Consider the following 24,793-nt stretch of genomic DNA (forward strand, 5'->3'; position numbering starts at 1 on the left):
TGAGCACAATTAATATAGTGGAAGGGAAGAAAGAAGGTCATGTCCAAATGCAAATGTTGATCATACTGTGAGAGTTTAGTTTTTTAGATTTTATGCAAAAGGAATCTGTGAAAAAACAAAACGGAATTAAGTCACAATTGTGGTAGCTGTGCTTAGGAAAAGCAAAGGAAACACTCATGGAGTACAACCGGTGTAGAAAAAAACATGTTGAATTGATAGTGGCAACATCACAAATCATGAAACAACCATTTTGTGCCAGAGTTTTCAGCAGGGGTCTGAACACCAGGGACAACCCACTGTCTTTCTCTCCCTCTTGCTCCGTTTCTCTCCAAGTTGCCCCATCTCATCTATCACAAATGATGGAGTGATTTCCTCCGTTCTACTGCACCGGCCCCCGCCCCCTGTTACAGTACATGCGTACTTAAACACTGAACGTGTCCATCAGACAGAGCGCTTCCTGCGGTGCCTGTCCCTCTGTCCTTGTCTCGCAACTGAGGCACAATGCTCACAAACATGCCCATAGTGTACACTACTTACATCTGTAGTTCTACTGCTATCATCCATCCATGTGAAGCCACATCCTGTGACTGCATATGTGACAATGCACACAGAGAATTCATGCGTGTGCATATCGATGTATACAAATGTCATTTTCACACACGTAATGCATACACACTGGGTTTCTGTGAACGCATGCAGCGCAGACACAACCTCACACACACTCACTGCGGTGGACACACAAGCACACTCCCAAGGACCTATCGCTGTGAAGAGGTTTGGTCAACTGGCAAGGGGCCTCTCTAACAAATAAACACCCCATTTATCTAGACCTTGCTTCAGTGTGAGTATGTGTGTGTGTGTGCTAGTGGGTGCGCGTGCGCGCATTTGGATATATTTGTCTGCATGTGTGTTAAGTTGAATTCCTGAGCCTGTGGTTACCAACAGCTTTGATGTCCCAGCAGCACCAGGGCCCTGGGGTGACAGGCTTACCCGCCACCCCCAGCTTGCACTGGAAGGCCCATAAAGAGAAAAGCAAACAGGCAATAATACCCTGAATGAACGAACCTTTCCTGCATCCAGGGCTATTGCCTCATTGCCTCTGTGTGCCAGAAAGTGTCTCTCACGCACACGCACACGCACACGCACACGCACACGCACACACACACACACACACACACACACACACACACACACACACACACACACACACACACACACACACACACACACACAGACACAGACACAGACACAGACACACACAGACACACACACACACACACACACACACACACACACACACACACACACACACACACACACTGTCATTTAATGTACTGGGACTAATACATCGACGATCATTTAAAAGGGAATGAAACCAGACAAATGTGTGCACTATTTCAGGCCTCATGCATTTTGACAGATGAACACGTGAATGTGTATTTCTATTTCTACTCTCACGCCGTCTCACCTACATGTTCATGTATGCATGCCACTGTTAGTAAATGTAAAGAACACCCTATTGTTAACATTTACATTTAGTTATCACCATCTACGTTTTCACCCACTGAGCTACAAATAGTCTAATCAAACACTATACCTCTGATGTTTTCTGTAAACTTGAAATATACATGTTCATTCATGCATTGTCATGAACATTATTGTGGTAGTGATAAGGCGACACTAAAAGGGATTCAAGCCAAAAGACTAAATGAACTTGAAGTCATGTAAACACAGTAAGCTTGATTAACCAATATAAACGAAAGTAGAAAATGATGATAACTATATGCATGCTTTTATATATGATTTGCCTTCAACACAAAATGTTTGATTAATTTTGATTTGCTTGATTTTTTTTTTGTCAGAGTGCTAAAAAGAAGTGTTTTTAGTTTTAGTGTATTTTGTAATTATAGTGGAATGTCATGGTGTTAATTAAATATACTTCCCATAGCAGCATATACATGTTATCCTCTTCTTCTCTCCTCTCCACAGCTCCAAAAAGGCTACATGCCTGCCAGTGCTCAGCCAAAAGGCTGCAGCAGAAAGGAAGCCTCTACACTAACCTAACCTGACAAGAGAGGAGGAAACCAATGCAACAGAACACCAGTGCTAGAACAAAGCCGTGTACAGTATACTACTCAATTCACCCAATCAAACACACACTTACACAACCAATGGAATGGATTTAGAAATGTGTGCAGCAGAGCTACATCAGTGACCTCCAATCGCAGCCATGCACGGCAGAGGTGCCCTTCAATACACACCCAATGCCCAGTGGTAACAGGCTATTGTTACTGGACTGATCCCACTGTGAATGTGTGCAGCTACAATAAATAATGTGTAGCAGGGTGCTGCTGAGTAGAGAAACAAGGGGTCAGATGACTCAGTGAATTGGATAAGTAAAAGCCAAAAGCTCACTAATGCACATGTATAGCATGCAATAAACATGTTTGGATACTGTCTAATTTTGGTGCTATTTATCAGTCCGCATTAGAAATACACTGAAATCATTGCACTTTATATGGGACATTGTGTGGGGGGAGTGTGCATTTCAAAGGGTCTGTGAGTGTGTGTGTGTTTAAAAGTGACAAAGCTCTTCTGAGAGCTGGGCAGTTATATAATGGCCAACACAAACAAACAGCGTCTTCTAAAGAGGCCAGAACGGAGCCAAACGCTTCATGAGTTCTCAGCATTCAACCTCTGCAGTGTTGCAAAACACACAAAAAACACAGTGAGGAAATGATATAGAGAAGTAAATCATTTTATAGTGCATGTTATAAGATTCCGGGAATCGTATCAAAACCCTTTCGGCTTTTTACAGAATTGTTAAAATTATTTCAATAGGATGAAAAACTGAAGCCAAAGTGATTGCTGTTAAGACGTATCACTGCTGGCACATTGGATAAGTCCTGACCTTGAGTGTGGAGGATCTGGATTTCAATGTGGCAGTGTAAAAATGGCCCAACTCTCCACTACAAAATTTTAATGAATTGCTGTGGTGACTCCCATACAAATGGAGCAGTGAAAAGAAAGTTGCTTCTTTAACTTTTTATTCGTCAGGAAGCAGGCTTGTCTATCAAATATCCCAAACATGGAATATATACAACACTGAATATAGTTATAATATGAAAACGGGTAAGAAAACACATAATTGACAGTTGTGTTTTTTGACAATTGATACCAGTTGTGTCTTCTGTAATAAACATTAAGCTACTTTAAGGGATTTCTGATCACTGGGGGCAGGGAGACTCCAAAACAAACTTACAGAGCACATCCATCAAAAACAGATCAACACCAGCATCCCACTGGATTATTCGCTCGGCCTGCTTGGTGGATCTAAGTATAATACCTACCTATGGTATGTTCTAATGTACATCTGACATAACCTGTGTTATGACTGCAGTTGACTGCTTATACTAGCAAGCCTGAACTCTGTACCTTCAATTAATAAACTGAATGTGACTTGAAATGAAAAAATAAATTGAATGCATAACCATTATAGGCTACGTTTGAGTGTTTCCTTGTCAATGCCGGCTTGTATGACAACTTCAGCAAAAGATGTATGATGTGAGCCCAGAATGTCTCCTTGAAAACCAAGTCATTCTCTGCATGAGAACAGCAGCTAAATCACTTAAGCAGGAGAGAGGAGAGTGATATAAAACATTTGACATGGGATGGTCGAAGGGCTTTGAACCAGCAGCCAAGCCCATCAGCCACTGGGGTGCGCAGGGAAGCAGAGAAGAAAGAAGGGGCAGTAAACAACAAGGGAAGGACACTTCTATTTTGAAATACTGTGACTGGTAGAGTCTTTAAAAGAAACTCATTGTGGAAAGTCTTGTCAATAAATCTCGATAAAGCCTTATTTTTTTTTCTCCTTTTCACTCCACTTATGGAAGAAAAAATCAAATATAGCATGTAAAATAGGCAGATCTCGTGAGTCAAGCTTAAAAAATGAGTTGACTCGAGCTGACATTGTGTCTCCATCTAAAGATATAGTGTGTGTGTGTGTGTGTGTGTGTGTGTGTGTGTGTGTGTGTGTGTGTGTGTGTGTGTGTGTGTGTGTGTGTGTGTGTGTGTGTGTGTGTGTGTGTGTGTGTACTTGCAGTAAGCATTATGGTTCTGGCGAGTTTCAGGATTGTGTGTCTTGATAAATCCAGAAAGAATGTAAACCTGGGCCTCTCCTCCACGTACAACAGAACAGCTGCTTTAAACTCACACGCGCACACCCACACACACCCACCCACCCACCCACACCCACACCCCCAACCACACACCCACCCACCCACCCACACACACACACACACACACACACACACACACACACACACACACACACACACACACACACACACACACACACACACACACACACACACACACACACACACACACACACACACACACACGATAAACAGACATCCCTTTGCTGTTTTAGGATCAAATTAGGGTTGCAGGAATTTCACACTGATGGTAGATAGGAGTTAGTTCACCTGCTCCAGTCTGTTCTAATGACAGATGAAAGATGGACTTAACGAGATTAGATCTGGCCTCACATTCTCTGTGGAAAGGCCGAGGGCTGCTCACAAAACATTCGGTAATCCAGACGACGACTGACGCGTCCATTCACATTGTACAGTCTTACAAGCTCCGTGTCCGCTCACAGAGCCTCCTCTTGACAAAGGAAAAATAACAATCCCATGACATATCAGACACAAATGTTCACAAGCGTTTACACAGCTACTTGCAAAATGTTATATTTTGACCATCACAAGCACAAAAAAAAAAAGAAAAGAAGATCGTGCACACGCTTATGTAACTGCAGTTCACTCATTCATTACCTAAGCCAGACAGAACTCATGTGTTCTTTGGAAGGCGCCACTGACAAAACATCCTCGCTTTCACAAACATATCTGACCATGGACTGACACCCAGATAAAAACAGACACACACACACACAGACATCCTAGGAAGATAACGACAGTCTAATACTAGTGTGTACTCTAATAAAGCCCTTAAACACACTTTGGGGTCTGAACAAACAAAGACAACTGCTCGCATACTCACTCCCTTCCTCTCCCACTCACACACACAGACTGAGGTAAGCAAGAGAAGCTGCATGGAGGCATCTCGTTAAAGAAAACAAAGCATGAAATATTCAGGGAAGGTGCTCCATCCTCATCTGACTCAGTAATAACAGTCAGAGCTGACATGGCTCAATCCAAACATGTTTCTCACGTGCTATAGACTCAATCTCACTGCTGCTGCCAGACAGCATGCATGTTTAATCAGTCTTAACATAATTATGTTATTTCTGTTTGTTTTAATGAATCAGCAAAATGGGAAGGTGGAGATTTCTTTTCTCAAGGGCACTATGGAGTTGCTGAAATGTTTCCAAATACAGCTATTTTATTTGGCTAAAATTTAATTGACTACCTAACATAGGAAAACACAATTTCCATGAATCTATTTTGGTTCTATTTCGTGAGATCTGCCAGTCCTCTTATGAGTGCCTGCTTTTATTTCCCACAAGGCCAGAATGTTTCACTCAGAGATTCACCATTTCGTGTTCTTTGTAACTTTGTTTTAAAAAAGGGCTGAGTAAATATAAATTAAATTATTATTTATTGTTAAACATATGCATACCATATATTATATTTGTATAACTTCCTTCCTATCAATGCCATATTTTGCAATAAATCAACAACAAGTCAACTCCTTGTGAAAGAACTCATATGTTCTGGGGGTCAAGATTTGTCTGTTTGAGGGTCTGTGACATGTAAATACTGCACAAACCGTGTCTTAAACATCTGTTTCTGTCTGAAACACTGTAAATATGTTTTCATCCTTTTTTCTGCTATCTCTCTGAGCAGGGACCTAACCCTATTTGGCCATCTATCTGTTAACATAGAAGGCCTGGAGAGCGAGCTGCGCAATGGGGCCCCAGACGGCTGCACGCGGGGGCTGTGGGGGCCTGTTGGTGCAGCTGTCCCACTCCAGGGTAACATAAGACCTTATTAGAGTCCATTAGACCACTCTGAAACTAATAAGAGATTGTCAAATACATCCAAACATTCACACAATTCACAGAGAGGCAGGAAGTGAAGGGAGGGTGGTATGAGGGGGACAGGGGTCTGCCATTTGTCTGCACAATGTGCCATTCTTATCACGATAACTTTTGTTTCATATCTGGGGTGAAAGACAGAAATTCAGGCAAGCAAAGTCTAAATATATTGTATTGATTGTGGTAGCTAGAGCGGCATTTATTTTTTTCCTGTGACTTTATTGATATCCTTTGAAATGTTTTTAAAACATGATCTAGACATAATTCCATATATTATCATGATATGAAAGAACTAAAATATCACTTGCCCAAAAAGTGTTTTCATCAGGACATTTGAAAAAAATTCGATTTTTCAGAAATATGGGAAAACATTTTGACCCTCAGCAGCTCTTGAACATGTCAAACAATGAGTTCATAGTTAGATTCAGTCATTGAAAAAAGTCTTGCAGAGGCATGTGTCAACCCTTGGATATCCTGTGATGTCCGAGGGGTGTGATCTGCACATTATTCTGCATATTTTTCCTTAAATTTGGAATTAAACACTGCCATTCACTCTTATAGAAAATATTATTCACTGTTATTATCATGTTCATGAGTCATATCATTTATTCCCTCATATTATCCACCAGTGACCAGTGCTTGTGATCCTATATTCAGATGTTCAGTGTCAGGTTGTTCTGGCAACATCAGAAAAGTTTAGTCTTACATCTGGACAATGAGCGATGCTCATCTGGAGTCCATGGCCAGCAAGCGTCTCCTGGCCCCGACAGCAGGAGCTTGACCTGGGAAACTGCCTTTGATCTTTAATTAACGCTGGGCACGACCTTCAAACGGAGAGTGACCTGATGTATTTGGGTGCGTTTGGGATCACCTACCTCTCACTGAGTTCACTAAAGAACAACTTCTTCCTCTTTTAAAATTTCAAAACCGTTTCAACTTTAAAGCCCTTGCAGGACAGCCGCAGTGCAGGGGTGGCTACTTTGAAATGGATGCAGTGTCTGGCTTTCCAAGCAGAGAGGAGCTCGCTGAAATAAAAAAAAAGAAACGCATACCGAATGGCGTGGACCACAGTTACAGCCCAAAACAAAGATGTTAAGATTTTATGGGGCATGCAGCTGTGACTTAAGTCTCTTTCTATCATTCTATATTCTATTCTATTCTGTTTTGAATGGTCAAACACAACCAGAGCATTGTTTGAAGAAATATACACATTGGTCATGAAACGGAAATTAAATTGGATACTTCTGTGCTAAACACTCTACATGGTGTTTCGAAATGGCACGGCCCACTTTACAATGCAATATATACATCAATAAATTATAAAAGTTGTTGAAAAAATGAGAGTATATCATGCATAAAAAAGAAATCTGAATGGACTTAAAAGCTTCCTCATACTGTTTGATTAAAGCTTTATTTTGTCCTTGCAACCACTGGATGCTTGAACCTGAAGGGGATTTAAAACTTGTATTATCCACTTTTATTTTGACAAAGCTGTTTATGCGAAAGGATTTGGGGAACAACTCGAAAGATCCAAGTAAAAACACAGATGAACAAGTTGCCTGCATATACCAGTAAGACCCTGAGGCGTGAGATGTTTCCCAGAGCAATGTGTCAACCACAAGATCTAGCACAGTTCTGTAGCACCAGCAGCCAAAAAATCATTCAGTGCCTGCAATCATTCTGACATTTTTATTCTTTCCAATAACCAGCTGGCAATAACAAAAAACAGTCCTCTCCAAAAATCTGTGATGATAGTGTAGCGGGCTGAAAAAACAAGTCATGAAAGGAAACGTTTGCCAAGTCAATACAGATACTTTCTGACTTTTGCAACCACCTAAAATGACTACTCAGTCATGTCTTCAACAACACCCACAAGTATCACCGCAACTATTCCATTATTCACCGTCCACTCCAGCCCACTCCTTTCTTCTGAGTTATCAGACCCATCTCTGCTACTCTGGGTAAGATCTTCCCATAGCTAATGATGTGTCACAGAGGAGATTACCATAGAACAACTATATGCTGCATCCTGTCGCTTGCAAATCTGAAAATCACATCATGCACATGTGTGGAAATACAATTGTGTGTACAAGTATATATACTCACTTCTCAAAAAACACCCTTGGAAACCCGAGTTCATTCAAGAGTCCTCTCATAGAAAATGTGTATTCACAAACATACACACATGCACATGAAGGCTGGGGATCAAAGATTAAAGCTTTGGGGTCTGACAGATATGAGGTGTGAGCGTCTTTACATCAGCCATGGGAATTTGTTGAATTGCCTGGGCTTTAGTTCGGACATAGTATAGTTGAAAACAAGACATAGACGTGCATTCGTACAAAAATATACTTTGTAAAAGACATTAACGATAAGGTAAAAAAAATCTTACTTTGGCAGGTATTGCTCCTCTCTTCATATCCTGGGTTACACAGACACTTCCCAATAGGTACGAGCCACTCCCCCTCCGTGCTGCAGTACATTCGTGGGGGCTCTTCCTCTTTGGAGTGATTGACACACAAGCCTTTGACCTCCACCAGCGACTGGGAGTCCATGGGCACTGTGTCCGGGAAGGAAGCCAGGTTCCTCACAGTGTATGGGCACTTTTTAAAGTAAACCCTCACCGAGACTAAAGCTACACAAGCACCCACATCCTGGAATGCCAAGTAGAAGCCTTTCTTGGTCAGAGGCCCCACCTCGCGTACCTCAGTATTGAGCTTGAGGATACGATCTCCAAGATCTGTTTGGGTAAAACTCTCATCGGCAGCAATGGTGTCGATCTTGGTGAACTGGTGCTCTCGAAAGTGGCTGCCCTGGTCGTCATCTGTCTCCAGGTACAGAAGGTTGAAAGTCTCCTTGCAGGTGCCTAAGACCAGCGGGATCGAGTTGCAATCCCTCAGGGTGAACTTAAGCTCCACGTAGATCTTCTGGGCTGACTGGCGGGAGATCCAGTTGGTGCGGAGCCAGTTGTTCTGGCTATATTCCATCACATTGCAGACCTGGAAGGTCCTGATGGGAGTGTAGTGCTCATCGACCCCGCTGATCTCCTCCCACTGGAAAAGATGAAGAGGAGGAGAGGTCGAAAACAGAAATAGAGGGAGACCAGAAGGAGCAATAGAGAGGAGAAACATAGAATCCGATACAGGGGGGGGGGAAAGGGAGATATAACGGAGTGCAGGTAGGGGGGTGGGGAATGAGGGGATTGCAAAGTAAGACACAGTAGAGCAGATAGATTTAGAATAGGTAGAATAATAAAAGAGATGGGAAAAATAACATTAGATCAAGCAAAATAAAAGAGATACAAATTTTTAAAAAAAGGTCAAAGGGAAGGAAAGGGCAAAAACATTGTGGGAGGTTGAAGAAGGGAAAGTGTGATTTGGAATAGCAGAAGAGGGAATAAGAGGAAAGGAGAGGAAGATAGCAGAGAGAGAAAATAAAGTTATCTCCACCCTGAAAGCATTTAGAGATGAATTATTTACATCCAGATTCACTCTTGCTGAATACTAAGCATCTAATAAACACTTAAGGGTGAAAAATCACACTACCAGATCTCGTGTAAATTACTCAAATTAATTAAAAGCAAACTTGCTGCCTTAGCCACATTCTCTGGATTTGCATGCTGTGAAAATATCTTTGAGAAAAACCATGAGGTACGATTTCCCTTCTCAATCTGTCTAAATCTGTGTGAAGTTGCTTAATTGCTGTTAAATATTAACAAAACCTCGTAGTGTTTTTTTTCCACCCTTTTTACTAGCACGTTTTTTTTTCTAAAAGTGAGGACTTTCAAGCTGCGGCCTTGGTTATTTGCATCACAGTTCTACTGCTACTGAGAGAAACGTGCTGAATCCACTATGAAACAAAGGAATCTACGACGTAGAGACAGATGTGAGAGTATACCAGGAACGTTCGTGTCTATCTTACATTTTCCCTCCACTGGGAGAAAGCAAAAGAGAGGGGAGAGGAGAAAAAGAAAGCGGGGTCATTCCTTTTGAAATCAACACAGCGGGAAGACTCATTGATCATGCGCTTTGACTTTGCTGCACTGGTAAAATTGAGAATGAATCTGAGCGGCGATGGATGGATAAACACCTGAAACAGTGGGCTCATAGTGGTTGAAATGACGGCCATTAGCATGGATGGATTCAGATATGTAAATGGACGCATTGCTTATGTTTATCTCTACATGAGAGTCAAAATTGATATTTGCCTGAGTGAGTGTTGCCTTCTTTATGGCTAGAGATACACAGAGAGACTTTTCTGGATGCTTCTTGAAATAAATTAGCACTTTGTTCGAGACAGCTTTTATAGAAACCGAAATTCACAAGCACACAGTCTCACACACGCACACTCACATTCACATCGGGCTTAAGCGAAGTGTTTAAAGTTTCATAGCAGGCGAACACAGCAGGTGCCTTCAGCCTGAACACAGAAATTAATGACGAGCTGAGAAAGTTCAGGTTCTCTATTACATGTTTTGTGTGCGCCCGTGTGTGTGTGTGCGCGTGTGTGTGTGTGTGTGTGTGTGTGTGGGTGTAAGCCACATCTATGAGTATCTGGTGTTCAAGGAGCTCTCAGGCTGAAGGATGGCCACTCGCTTTTCATCTCACAGGAAAGTTAATGAAACACCCCTGAGAGAGCCGCAGAATGAGGAAGAGGCAGAGAAACAGGAGAAAATAAAAGAGTGGGAGTGAAAGAAAGAAGAAAAAGGGGAGAGATAAAGTGAAAGGAAAACGAAGGGGGAGATTCCACGGGTGTTTAGTCTCCCCTGTCATGCTTTCCTTGGCGTCACCTCATTCATCAGTGTAGACCGAGTTCTTGATTGGTTTAACAAACACAAGGAAATGTCTGCAGATTTGAGTTGGGCTGAATATAGAGAGGTGAAGCTAAACTTAACATTTCACCTCACAAGTAACGGCTTGACTTTAAATAGAAGTTCAAAAATGATGTGATGACATGCAAAAAAAAGTGTGCGGACAGATTGTGAAAGCAGAGAGAACGTAAGGGCTGCCTCTATGATTAGTGGCTCTGTTGACACTGTTTGATAAGACAATCTATTTACACAACTTTAATAAAAAATAATATATCCTATTATGCGTCAGCTTCAACAGAAATTGTGTATTTTTTGCTTGGATTTAAAGCAGCAAACCAGGAATCGAGCTCTGTTGTGAGTCATTGCATAGATTATATCTACTATAAATACTAACAGCAATATACAAGTTCACATACTGTCTGAAACGCTATAATAAATTGGGCTGCTGCGTCATTGAAGAAACTGATACTCTATTCGATGACACACTGCTGGCAAATGGCAATGTCTGTATTTCATATTGTTTACATGTGCATTTGTGAGGGAACATGTTGCACTGTTGAGTCAGTATATTTTAATCTCTCTGCATGAAATTATTTGCCTTGGTGTTTGCTTAGAGTTGCTTCATGTCGACCAATATGATACAAACTGTGCCAGAGGACTGTCTTCGCTTTTACTGAGAGCCGTCTTTTGGAGACATTCAAAGTTTGCCAAACACAAACACACAAAGGGTGTAAAATCAAATCCAGATTTGTGTAAACCTATGCACCTAATAAGCCCTATCTTGTTTCATAGAACATTACTCAAGCTGAATAAGTTTGAGCCAAAATAAATGTGGGAGACAGATCCGGTCCTCCTCATCGCCAAACATTATATCAAAGGAATTAACTCCACTTGCTCAGGTTTGTTTTCTGTATCCTTAAAGCAAGAGGGAAGATTAAGTAAAGGAGAATGTCTGAAAATTTGGATCTACCTCCAGGCACAGTGGTTCAAGAGCAGTGACGATCTCCTTTGTCCTGTGGTGAAATTCGAACAATAACTCATGGAATTAAGAAACCTTGAACAAAATGCTGTGTTTCAGTTGCCTCGGATTTCGGAATTTCAAGCTGATTTTTATGTTTCAGAGCAGAAGTAAAGAAAGAACCAGCCCTCTTTAGGCATGTTTCATGAAGGTGACCTCAAGACAGACATCAAGTTCTGCTTGCTGATAGCTGGGTATATGACATGCTAGTGTAAAAGTATTTTAATGTTTTTATTCCTGGTTCTTGAATCATTTGAAGGACTTTTAAAGACGGTTCTGTCTGGGAGTAAGATATTCTACGGTATGAAATGCTAAATGAGTAGTAGCATATTTTTTGTCTTTACTCTGAAAAAAGTTGCACAAGAACAGCTTTTAGCTTCGACAGTGTTTTCTGACTTGTAATGATGTGATAAACTGAAACGTTACAACCCTTTGTTTTCTGAAAATGTTTCCAGCCACTACAAAGTTCAGAATCCCAAAACCTGACGAAACTGGAAAGCAGCATAGACCAGGAATTAGCCATCCCCCTACCATATTGCTTTATTTTGCATAATGTCAGTATACATACTGCATAGTGGTAATCTGTCATTTGAATTCAGAGATAATATTGCTACCACTGCCACTGTTTTGTTTTTCTTTTTTTTTCTCTCCACTTTCCATAATATGTGCAGGCTTTGGCACCAGCGGAGTCACTCCCTACTGTGAATATGTGGAACTGTACGTCACCCTGAGTAAATAAAGGTTTAAAATCAGCTTCTCACCAGGGGGTGTAACTGCCCCCTCCTCTTGCCCCCTAATTGATATATAACAACACAGGGACCCTTACAGAGGTCCTTGTGACCTCTGACCACGACCCCTAATGGTCACAGCTGGGGCACAGTTTGGTGCGATCTTGGCCCAGGTTCCTCTGATCTGTGCTGTAGGTGAAGCAACTCAAGGGATAGTAAAATGAAGTGTGGTAACTCGATATGCACAAGACATAGCTACGGCAACAGGCACATCTCAGAGTCACCGAGTCAGCACACCATTTCAGCTACTTCAAAGGCATTCAGGTCAATGGAAGTTAATGGACCGGCCTGTAGACCCGTATAGGGTAACGGTGCATTAAGAGCCTGACTGTTTGAGTTTGACAAAACAAGATTGACAAAGACTGCATTTTAGATTAACCCAAATATATGTTTCACAAATTTAGCATGACAATTTAAAAGACTTGTTGAAATAATGAAATTCCAAGCCTGGAAAAGGTGATTTTTCACTTCAATTTTTGATTTAGAAAATAAGTAACTCATCCTGTATTTTTAACTGTCCATTGCAGTTTAACTGCAGGAGAAAGGCGGCTTTAAAAGCTACTATGTTCTTAGCCAACATAGAGCTGGATTGCGTTCAGGGATCTAAAGAGGTCAGCTGGGTCACAAGCTCAACAACTGCAGCATATCAGTGAAAAGACATTTCATCAGCTGGACTTAGCAAAAGGGAAACCTGAATGTGTGCTGCATACCTCCTCTTCTTCTTCCTCAAGCTTGTTCTCAAACAGCTCAGGGCTTCAAACTACTTATCCCAGTTTTTGCTTTGCTCAGAAGCAAAACACTCAAGGCAATTGCTAAAATGTGCTGGAAATGCAGAAGCTACCATATTGTGTGTATTTAATACCAGCAATGCAACGGCCACATGTTTTGCTTAAGTGAGATGAATGCCACATGACTGAGTGGCTGATTAAACAAATCTCTGGCCACTATAGGTCAGCTCAACTGCAAGACTCCCTGTGTTCTTGGTGAATTGAAAGTTTTCTTTTTATTCAACAGCATAGCTCCACACAATTTTTTAACCTGATCAAGACCATCAAAGCATTTATAAGACTTAATGGCATATATATCCCAAGTGACTAGCCAAACATGTAGTTATTTGAAGGTATATTTGAAAAATATTGATCAGATCTTAGTTTCTCAGCTTCACCATGCTGCCAAGGAGTATTCCATGTGCTCATATAACCTTCAATTTCACATACAGTATGTTTTTATCCTGCATATATGAGGGTTAAAGACAGCTGGTTAAAAGAAAAAAAGGGAACAACTTAATTTGACACATTTTATACCCTCTCCTCATCTTTGGTCTCTTCTCAGCCCTGCTAATCCTTGTTTATGGATTGGCTTTTCCCCAGCACTCACTACTTTTTGGGAGAGAGAGTCTGGAGTTTATGCTGGTCAAGCAGATTTTGCAGATGGGGCGGACACAAGGGGGCTTTCAAAGCCATTGGGTGACTAAAATAAGTTCAAACTCAGCGGGTGAAAAGAGAGAAGGTAAGCCAGCAAAACTGGAGGGCTCAGTAATTAAAATGTGAAGACCAAATGTGTGTTGGTGAGAGACACTGGGTTTTCTACAAATGTCAAGCTTCTTCATCATGATAGAAAGGTTCAGTCAATACCATTGTTGCCATTATTTAACAATAAACTAGTATAACATTATATTTTGAAGCCTAACAGGGTTCATTTATGCTGAACATGGAAAAAGTGTAAAATAGAAGTCCTATTGACTCCAATAGTGGCACAAGTCTCACAATACTGCAGACACTTTATTTTCTAAAACTGTCAATGCCATATATACCAAGTTCCTGATAAAGACAGCGATGCCATTCTATTCTTACTTCTATGAAGAGCAGCCTTCACTTTGTAGACCCCCATTAATTCTATTTTGTATGCACAGACAGTGTCTTGGGTGTTGGTTTGTTGTTGAAGAATGCTTTCAAAGCATGCAAGAATGTAATCTTTAACACTCTTTAGTGATGGGCTAAGCCCCCTGGACACTGCTAAGCAATCAGCCGGCCTCCCAGACAGATAACAGTATATCTGGATCACACGCACTCAAACACGCAGACACACACTCATCAGTCCAGTCGGTGGCTCTGGAGTGAGCATCCTAGTGAGGCTAAGCTCTTAATTTGTTCTGACCAGAGCCCGTTGTGTCTCGGTAGGCCAATAGCTTCGGCCTCTCCATCAGTGTGAGTGAGTGTTTGTGTATGTGTGAGCGTGGGGGGGGGCGCTCAGTGCCACTGCCACATTATGAGAAATCATTTGTGAGCAGCGGTCTCCCAGGGCACGCTGCTTATCGGAGCGCAGTCAGTGGATGACGTGAGTAATTACAGATGATTCACCTTGAGGACTTGATCATCAGCAATATCTCTCTCTGTGTCTGTCTTTGAGTTTTCCGCATCCTCTTCCCTCTCTCTCTTCTTCACCCTCTTTCATCCCTCTTGCATCTGTCTGTCTCCCTTTTTTTGATCCCCCCGCACTCTCTTCTATTTCTCTCTGCAGTCATTTTCATTTAAGAATGACATTGGCTTTTATTCCAGCAGCATTTTTGATGAACTGTATAACCACACACTTTTCATCTCAACTTGCTCAAAGTAAATATCTTGAAATAAAACAGACATCGCTGTGCAAACTGCATAACCTCTGTTGCACATTCCGGAGTCCACTGCTAGATGGAGTGCCCGATATCAGTGAGCATTTTCCTTTTCCTAGTTGTTCACACATGAAAAACTTCTATCAGCAAAACATCAATCTCACCCTTCAATTGGTCACGCGATTATTGTGTAGCCTGCAGTTGTCTCCGGACTAAATGCATTTTTAACAACATGCAGTTTTGTCTCTGGGTCATCTTTTTTTCTTGTGGTTCAAACCCATGAAGAAACTTGGGAGTGTTTGCATGGTGCCAGCACTTTATATGGCCAAGGGAAACAAGGTTTGGCAGCTCCATGGAACAAATGACTGGATTACCTTAAGCCACTGCCAAGGAGTAATTCTAACACTTAATAAAGGAAAAAACCAGGAAGTGCGTCTGTGCGTGAGACAGAGAGAGAGAGCGAGAGAGAGCGAGAGAGAGAGAGAGAGAGCAAGAGAGAGAGAGAGAGAGAGAGTGGGCTAGCCCTGAGGCACAGTAGTCTAACCAGTTAGACAAATAAACACTGAGCGAGAGCCCACTGAAGTTTGGTAACAGAGACACACTGGTAGAAGAAACTGCAAAACTTTTTTTTCTTTAACTTTGGGATGTTGGTGTATCATTTCTGTCTCTATCATAAAATCACCTCACCTATTCAGTTACATTTTAATAAATGGTATGAATGAAAAATGTGCAGATTTTGATTTGATTGGGAAAAAAAAACATGTACATTGAATGCTACTCACTTTTGTCATTACAGAATGAGTATGCATGGTCTCTTTTCTCCTTCATGGAGAATAGACAGGAAAAAATGTGTGTTGAAAAGATACAAGCTTATGTATTTACATATGTGACACAGAATGAAGTGGTGCAGAGTGTTTAACAAATGGATTAACAAGCAAAATGTTAACAATGGAATTCCAAAGTTTACATGCAACAGCAGTAAAATGCTATCTACAATGTTGATGCAATATATACCAAAGAGGTTGCAAGCTTATCAACATTCTTATGTGGATGCTTTTGTGGCTACAACCTAAAATCCTTTAATGCCTTAATCTTTCTTTAAACACACACACGGACACAAACACACAAACACTCACACATATACGCAGTACATTCTCCCTTAAGCATCTTGACCATATGGCAAGCTCTGAATACTTAACCTTTAACCTGCGAGACGGAGAATGGACAAAAAAACGTCTAAAAAAAAAGTGGGTTAATCTGCACTTGGCTCATTGGTTCAATATGACAGTGAGAACCACAGGAGTTCGAAAATCCAGATTTCATGGCTGCCCCCCACATCTAGCTCCTGTTAGAGGCTCCTTTTCCTAAACGTAAACATATTCCAACATGATGTGAGCGAATGTAGAGATAAAAGATACTCACCCCATGCGATGGGTAGGAAATCCATCCTAACTCCCCTTGGCTCGCTTTAGAGTCTAACAGGTTGACTGTGGTGAGGGGGAAAAAAAGAGGAAAAACAAAGACAACATATGAGTGTCTAGTCCTTGTTAGCCCCAATTAGCCTCTTTCTAATCCCGCAGGAGGGATCACCAACCTCGAACACTGATCATGACTCTATTTACTCAGCTGCCACACACGCACACTCACACACATGTGCCCATCCCATGTTAACAGTAAAAGACGGTTTTCTTTCTTTTCTTTTTTTTTGTTTCTCTTGAAGCAGAAGCGGGCCAGGCAAATGATGCAGATCTCCCGAGAAGGTATTGAACTTAAGTACAGCCAACATTTCAGAAACCACAGTGAAACTATTGTTATTCTTGCCGACTCATGCTTTTAACTCATCTGAACCCTGTTCTACCTTTCCATGGACATTGGACTGAAACCAGGTTAAGTAAAACTGCATCGAATCTGAATTCAAATGCAATCACCAGCTTCAGAAGTGGTCTGAAATTCAATTGGCCACACCGAAACCAAAATATAAATCCATTTATATTAAGTGGAAATGCAATTTGGAGTGTGTGTCCTGCCAGGAATCCTTTTTTTTTTTTTCTTTCTCCAAAAGACATCAAGAAGGAAGAGTGAGGAAATCCATGTCAAATACAGGGAATGTGACCAAACAAATATGACAAGGCACTCCAATGATGTGATGGTGCAACTTGAGGCTTTGGTGGAGTGAGACAGCTTCCATACTGTGAACTTCAGGGTAGTGAAGTAATCAGCATTTCAATAAGATGCTACGCCACGCTTTTGTACAAGTGGCAGCCTCTTCATTCGCCAATTTCAAAGAAATAAATGAAATAGAAATGAGGTGAAATAAGCAGGTGACGGATATTTATTGATTTGTTGACCAAACAGCTATTCAGTATCTTCTAGGAAAACAGAAAATGATCCACAACATTTTCTATTTTGAGCATATGGCTGTGGGGTGACTGATTTTCATCATACATAACTGTCAGTATAGCTCACAACACTATAGTGAGTGAGGAATGTGGAGTCACCTCCATGGTCAATGGCTGCCCCACTTCAGCGACAAAACTGTCACAAGCAGTTTTGGTACCAGATTTTGATTGTTGATAAACTACAGTAAAATCTACTGTTGTTGGTGCTTGTCATATAAATTGTTTGCATGGTAAAATTATTTGAAATATTTTTCATTGTTTTTAAAGCGGAGGCGAAGTGAGAAAAAAACAAAACATGATGCCTGAGAGAAGTGTGAAGAATAACTGAAAAATCTCTAGTGGGCTGAAGTGTGATAAATAGTGCTACAACTATGTTGAACATGATTCTTGTTTGTACATGTTGGGGCATATGTTTAATTAATTTTCACTTGAGAACAAACAAATCAGACTAATCAGTCTAAAATATGAACATTTTCATGGTGCTGTTGTCATAAGCATGAACTCTAAATGGCCCATGTGGGGAGTAAAAGAGGACAAATAATGTTTTTTTGGGCTCTTCCTCTTGCAAGCAAAGCAGTCCACAGCTACACTGACGAGTGAACACTCACACACACACTTTACCCAAGTGAATGTCACATATATAGCAAAGTGAGGCAGCAGTGCAGCCAAGCCCTGCAGCTGTAACTCTGTGAAAATATGAGGAATACATTCTCCCTGCATTCTCATGTTCAAACCTCCAGTAAGCAACAGTGTACACTCCGGATGGCAAAGAAAATATTTGTGGGACTGCTGTGGCACGGTGGAACCTATTTTAGTCAAACAGAAATGACCTCGAACGAGCAGTGTGAACCAAATTTGAGAAGAGTTGTGATCTCTCATTACTGCAATCTCAGATTAAAGGTTATGATAAAAACAAATGATACATTTTCCCAAGCTACTCGGATAAATATCAGCCATTTTAGTGGGGTTTAAAAAGAGGTACAGGGAGACACATCATTTGAGATTTATGATGATATTCAAGGCTAAAAATCCTACCAAATTATGGTTCACCTGTCCTGCAGCCTTGCTATATCACTCAGCCAACTCAGCCATTGAGTGGCAGGAGACACATTCCTATTAGAGTCTAATGAAGCTATCTGTTCATGTCAGATAATAGCAGCTCAGTATCCAGGGCCATTGCTTCCAATTTACATTTCTCAACGAGCCGAGCCCACCACTCAAATTGAGCCGAGCGAGGGAATTTGAGAGCAGAAAATTAGACAGCTCTCATATCGCAGGAGGAAAAAGCCCCCTCCAGCTGCACTTGGCTAGAGAAATCAGCACCCACACATGCACACAAACGCACACACCCTTCACAAGCGCACACACAAACATAGAAATCACACCAAAAGATGCCTTCTCATCCAAGAAACGAGAGGAGCAAACACATTGAATCACGCTCTGGATACGTATCAAAAGGTATCAAAACTGAAATGCCCACATCACACTTTTTGAAATTAAAACATCTTACAGACACATACTGTGTTTGCACGTACCCACTCAAATAGTTTTTTTTTTTAAGATTCTCACTAAAACATGTGCCTGGTCGTGCACACGAGCTCTCAGGCAGGCAGGCACAAAATAGGAAGACACAAACACTTGCTGAGTTTCCCTCCCTCCCTCCCTCCCCCTCTCCCCCTCTCACACACACACACACACACACACACACACACACACACACACACACACACACACACACACACACACACACACACACACACACACACACACACACACACACACACACACACACACACACACACACACACACACACACACACACACACAGTTAGCACGCCAGCTTCAGCCAAGCATATAGACCCTGCCCCATCAGGGAGTGCCTCTAAACGGGAACTATGAGTATTAATAGCAAACTCAGCCAGCCTGTCTGGGAGGCAGCAAAACATCAGAGGTGGAAACAGGTGAATCAATATATAAAGCAAACCAAGGCCACCGTTAAACCCATAAGTAGACCCTGATGGATGGAAGGCTTCACTTTTTACTTGAGCTTTTAACCTAGTATCACTTAGAATACCAATGTGTGGGTGGACGATCAATTTCATATTTACTAAATTCCACCAATCAGATCAGATATTACTGGAAATCAAATGACCGCTGACATAATCCAATTATTAGATGTAGAAGAGGAAGTTATGAGTCAGTGATGCTACTCTGGAGTCAACACGGGGCAGGGCTTGTTTTACAGTAGAGTTCAGTGGAATAGACATGTGATGTTCTCATGCGTCCCATCAAACAAAGTGAAGGAGGCTTTGGGCTTTGCTGCTCTGTGCATGTGGAGGTTGGCAGGCCGCAGTGCAGGCAAAGCAAGGCGACTTGTGTCTGTGTTAAAGGGTGAAGTGTTCACCTCCTATTATGAATTATTCAAGAGCAGAGTCGCTCTGTCTGATGTTGCTGCTGCTTGCCCAACCCTCTGCCCCCATTCTTTTCTTTCTTTCTTTCACATAATGCTTGATATATACAGTGCATGCCACAAAGATTTTTATTACTGGCATGAGGGCACACACATCAATCCTGCACACATACTGTATAATCACGGATTTCTACATATAAACACAGCCACACACAGACAGATCCACCATAAAAATAAAATAAAATAAAATAAATCCCTGCACCTTACTCCAAAGCCTAGATCACATGCTATTAAACTGATGACACTCTTCGTCTTTGGCTGGCCATTTAAGTATAGGTCCTCGGTACATATGGAGGAAAAGGGGGGTTTCTTTCATTGCTGCACACATTTCCAGTACCTCTGTAAAGATCGCTCATGAACCCTCATCCGTCCCAGCGGGACTCCCGCGCCGGGCTCCCCGGGCCAAGCCTCCCTCCCGCCGGCTAAAAATACCCGAAGCCCCCCAGACGTCCCGCAGCGGGCCAACCTTACACCGCCGAAAAGGACACGCCGCACTCGCAGCTTATTCTTTTTCTTTTTTTTCTCATAATATTAAATATGTAAAATTAAATAGTAGACGACGCATCGTGTCTGTTCAAAGCTGAGATGAATATTATAGGGCTTTGCTCTTTATTTCCTTAAACTTCCCCTCGGAGTTTTACGCACGATCATTACGACCTAATGAAAACCACACAGCAAATGAAAAACACAACTGTTGGTGGAGGCACGGTGCCGAGATGGAAGATTAAACGGAATACAGCGAGACTGCTTTTATTAGTAGGGAGGCAAATAATAACACCACTTTGCTATCATCCCGTTTAAAATTGAGGTTTGTTTTGCGTGGAAATATTTTTTTCCTTTACTTGTTGAGTAATTGACGCGTTTTATCTATTAAGTCTGTGAGAAGTTGTGCAGAATTGGAGGCTGCCAGAATAAGGCCTCTCGAGTCATTTCCTAATTTACTGATGACTTTCATATGAGCTGAGCAAACCTGTCAGTGGATTTACAGGAGATATTATTTCAGAATTCCGTTTGCAAATTTACGCACAGACTTTTAAAGTGAGTTGTTTACCCTTCTTCATAATGCGCAACGCGCGTGGTCAAGTTTGATCACGAGCCCCTCATCTTGAATTTTAAAAAATGAAAAGAAAAAAAAGTCCATCTGCAGTCCTGCATTAGTAAAACGACTGTAATAATATAGTGCTATTTTTTTAAGGATCGGTTACTTTCGTTCTAAACTTGCGAAGGCCTATAAAAAAATGCGCGTCCTGTCTTCTTTAATTACTTTTTGAGTTAAGTTATCAGCAAGTTTATCAACTGCACGTGACTTTTGATTGTTTGCTGTCCATATTTCTTTGAACTTTTTTGTGGTTTCTGTCTGTTTTTCTTACTTCACCGTGATACATGCCATAATTGGCATCACGATAACGTGAGAATGAGTTGATTGCGATCGCAGGTCTACATCCTGATTTGACACAGGCAAGGCTTTATTTCATATATAAATAAATAAACTCCTGAACAACAGGAAAAAAAGTGTACAGATTAAAAACAGATTGTGTCTACGTATTTTTGGTGCACATTGTCTATATGACAAAAAAAGACACAGCAGCTCCACAGTGACACTCTCTGGCAGTATATCTATACATGACATGAAAAGGTGAATTTGTCTGAATGCGAGTCAGATGTATTCTTATTTAAATTAATATAAAATATCAATAATGTCGCTTTAAACTAACAAACTTCATATTGATTTCTTCTCGTTCTTCTACACACATTGCACAAGCCTGTCTCTCGCTGTTTTACACACACACGCACGCACGCACGCACGCACGCACGCACGCACGCACGCACACACACACACACACACACACACACACACACACACACACACACACACACACTATATATTTATTTATTTTTTTCTTAGGTGGATGTGTATTTTGCGTGGTTTTATTGTTTTTTTTTATTCCCTTTGCGGGGCTCGGAGTGTTTATCAGCCTGATTTTTCTTTAAATGGGCTGTGTAACTGCGTTTAAAACGGTCCAGGCTATGCAGCAGGCCTACAGTACCTTTGACTCCTGTCTGTTATCCTCAAGCATCAGAACGTATTCAGTGTATTGCGTGACACTGACAGCTGGTGAGATAACTTCGCGCGACTTTGGAGTTGGGGACCTAACTAAGATATAACTGAGCAAACGCACATTTTAATGAAGGAAAGGGACATTTGTTAATTTCGGCAGAAGAAAAAGTGAAAAATAAAACAAACTCATGTGTCTCAAGGTGAAACTTGAACTGTATTGGACAAAGTTCAGAGTGAAACTTAATATTTAAGTGACAATATTAACGAGTTCACTCATTGAGTTTTAATTGTGAGAAATGTTAAGTTTACAAAGTTTGATCATCTGATATCTACTCTAAACCAACTGTCCTGACATTTTCCAAACTTTTTTCTTTCACTCTGAAGTTGCTTCACTGGCTTTCATGCACTTTTATAAGGCAGGGAAATAAAGAAAAGCTCCCCATCTTGTGTTTTTCTATCTGCCTCTACACATTTAATTAGCGTGTAATGGAATGAGCGTAAGCAAGTCTTAAATTGATTAAATTACTTTGGTATTAAGGTTTAAATCTATTGACTTCTTTTAACAAACTTTGTTTTGTCTTTGTGTTCATATACTCCCCTTGAAGCGAAATAAACGATTCGTGTCGTTGTCTTGTTCATATGTATTGTGTAGTTACAAGCAATAATCTTAAGGGTTATCTATTGGGACACTGAGATGGGAAAGCTACATGATATAAGCTATTATTTGTTCTGTCTCGTGTGGTGTGTTAAGGGTTACTGGTCACCATCATCTTCAGCACGCGTTTGCCTTTTCTCCTTTACTTTTCCTCCCCTGAAAGCGCTTTATCGTAGACACTTTTCACGAGGTGTCACAGTGAGACCTTATTTCATTAGACCTGCGTGAGAGGCTTGATCAAACTTTTCTCTATGAATATAGGGGCTTTTCTCATACGTCGTTTCACATGTTCGTGAAAGTGACTGGACTGCGTGACCCGACTTTCCCCAACAAGCGAGAACTGGCTGAAACTTACTAAACTACATAATTTGGAATTGAAGCCATGTATACAAGTACTGTAATACACACATATATTATTAAAAAAAACAACAACAAAAAAAACCAACAACTTGGTAATAAGATGGACAATTTACAAGACCGTCACAGTCGCCTGCGAGTTTTAATTGAGGTCAGAACCATAAAAAAACAGCCAGAAGCGTTTTTACGCACCATACGAATGTGCTCATCTTCTATTTATCGCCTTTAAATCGAGTTAGACTTACAGTCAAACAGTAACTGGGGCGTCTACTCCAAATGGATTCCAGCATAAAAGAGAGACATTTAAGCGCTCACAGAAACACAAGACGATAGAATTTCTTTACATCTCTTCGCTCCGAAACAGCTTCACATGGGCGCTTTGGGAGCTGCGTGCGTCCGCGCCGCGCCGCTCAGCTCACTTCATTCATCCCAATTTAAACAACTATTAACCCCGCTTCACTAAGATTGTCCGATATCTACCTGTCTTATTTCGCTTTACCCTTAAGTTTATTGACCTTTGGTTGCTTGTTAAAGATGCGATGGCGTACCTCTTGTGCGCTTTGGATAGCCGTGTTGTTGTTCCAATAATTCGAACACCAAGTCTGCTGTGAGCGCACGGCACTGTCCGCGATGAGTGCAGTAGCGCACCGTTCGCTCTCTCACATACACACACATACAGACACACATTGACACGCACATGCATGCACACATACATGCTCTCACATGTCCGAAGCCTGAGAGTTTCCTTACCTTCATTAGGAGGGTAGATGATGGGAAACGCAGGCGCAACGCAGGACAATAAAAGAAGTAAAATAAAAAGGAGTGATCGCGGATTGCAATCCATGGCGGTGGATCAGAGGTACATAACTCCATGAAGCCACTGACTGATCTGGGAACGTCTTCTCTCCACTCAGCTTTCTCCCTCTCTCTTGCTTCGTCTCCCTCTGGTTGGAGCAGTTTTCCGCTGGGTCCTACAGAGTCTGACAGTTCAGCAGCAGCACAGCGCCCAAGTTCATCACAGGTCAGTTTGGATCCTGGAACCTCGAGCATGATTTTTTTTTTTTTTTTTTGACAAAGACAAACTCAAGCCATTCAACAATTTTACAGCCTGAGTCAATCAGACACTGAAACATGACTCGCTCAAGTGGAGAGCAGGGACTGAGAAATATTCAAAATTTATCTGTGAACAAAAAGCTGCACCATATGTTCTTTTCACCAGTAACAAAAAACATCTCTTAAACACTTTTACACGTGAAAAAAGAAATCATGTTGGTGTGACTAGGAACACAATACATGCCAACTTTACAGCCTGTGACTGTAGATTCAGTTTGACCCAATTACAATTAGAATGGTTAGAATAAATGAGTAGAAGTCAAGTTAGGGCTACTTGAAAGCTGGTAAAAGATTCTGTTAATTCTGGGATAATAAAGACCCTAATTTCTTTATTAAAATAGCCAAAATGTTGTGCTGTTGGACGATATAAAACTCTCCAACTCTCAGTGCTCTTTTACTTTAAAATCAAAAATTACCCAAGAATAACTTTTCAATAAATGTCAACATTCTGAGAG

The 24,793-nt window shown here is 41.3% G+C and overlaps 1 protein-coding gene across 3 annotated transcripts in view; it reads right to left on the reverse strand.

Moving 5' to 3' along the window:
- Positions 1-24,113, reverse strand: part of epha3 (eph receptor A3) — a 95,614-nt gene extending 71,501 nt beyond the window's left edge. For all 3 annotated transcript variants that reach the window (XM_080497844.1, XM_080497843.1, XM_080497842.1), the window contains exons 1-3: positions 23,976-24,113; positions 16,708-16,772; positions 8,451-9,111 (exon numbers count right to left, since the gene is read on the reverse strand). In XM_080497844.1, the coding sequence (XP_080353970.1) occupies positions 8,451-9,111; positions 16,708-16,772; positions 23,976-24,069 (820 nt within the window). In that variant the 5' untranslated portion in view covers positions 24,070-24,113. The remainder of the gene's footprint in view (positions 1-8,450; positions 9,112-16,707; positions 16,773-23,975) is intronic.
- Positions 24,114-24,793: the final 680 nt, after the last annotated feature.

Source organism: Blennius ocellaris (genome assembly GCF_963422515.1).
Source record: "Blennius ocellaris genome assembly, chromosome: 6".
Lineage (NCBI taxonomy): Eukaryota > Metazoa > Chordata > Actinopteri > Blenniiformes > Blenniidae > Blennius > Blennius ocellaris.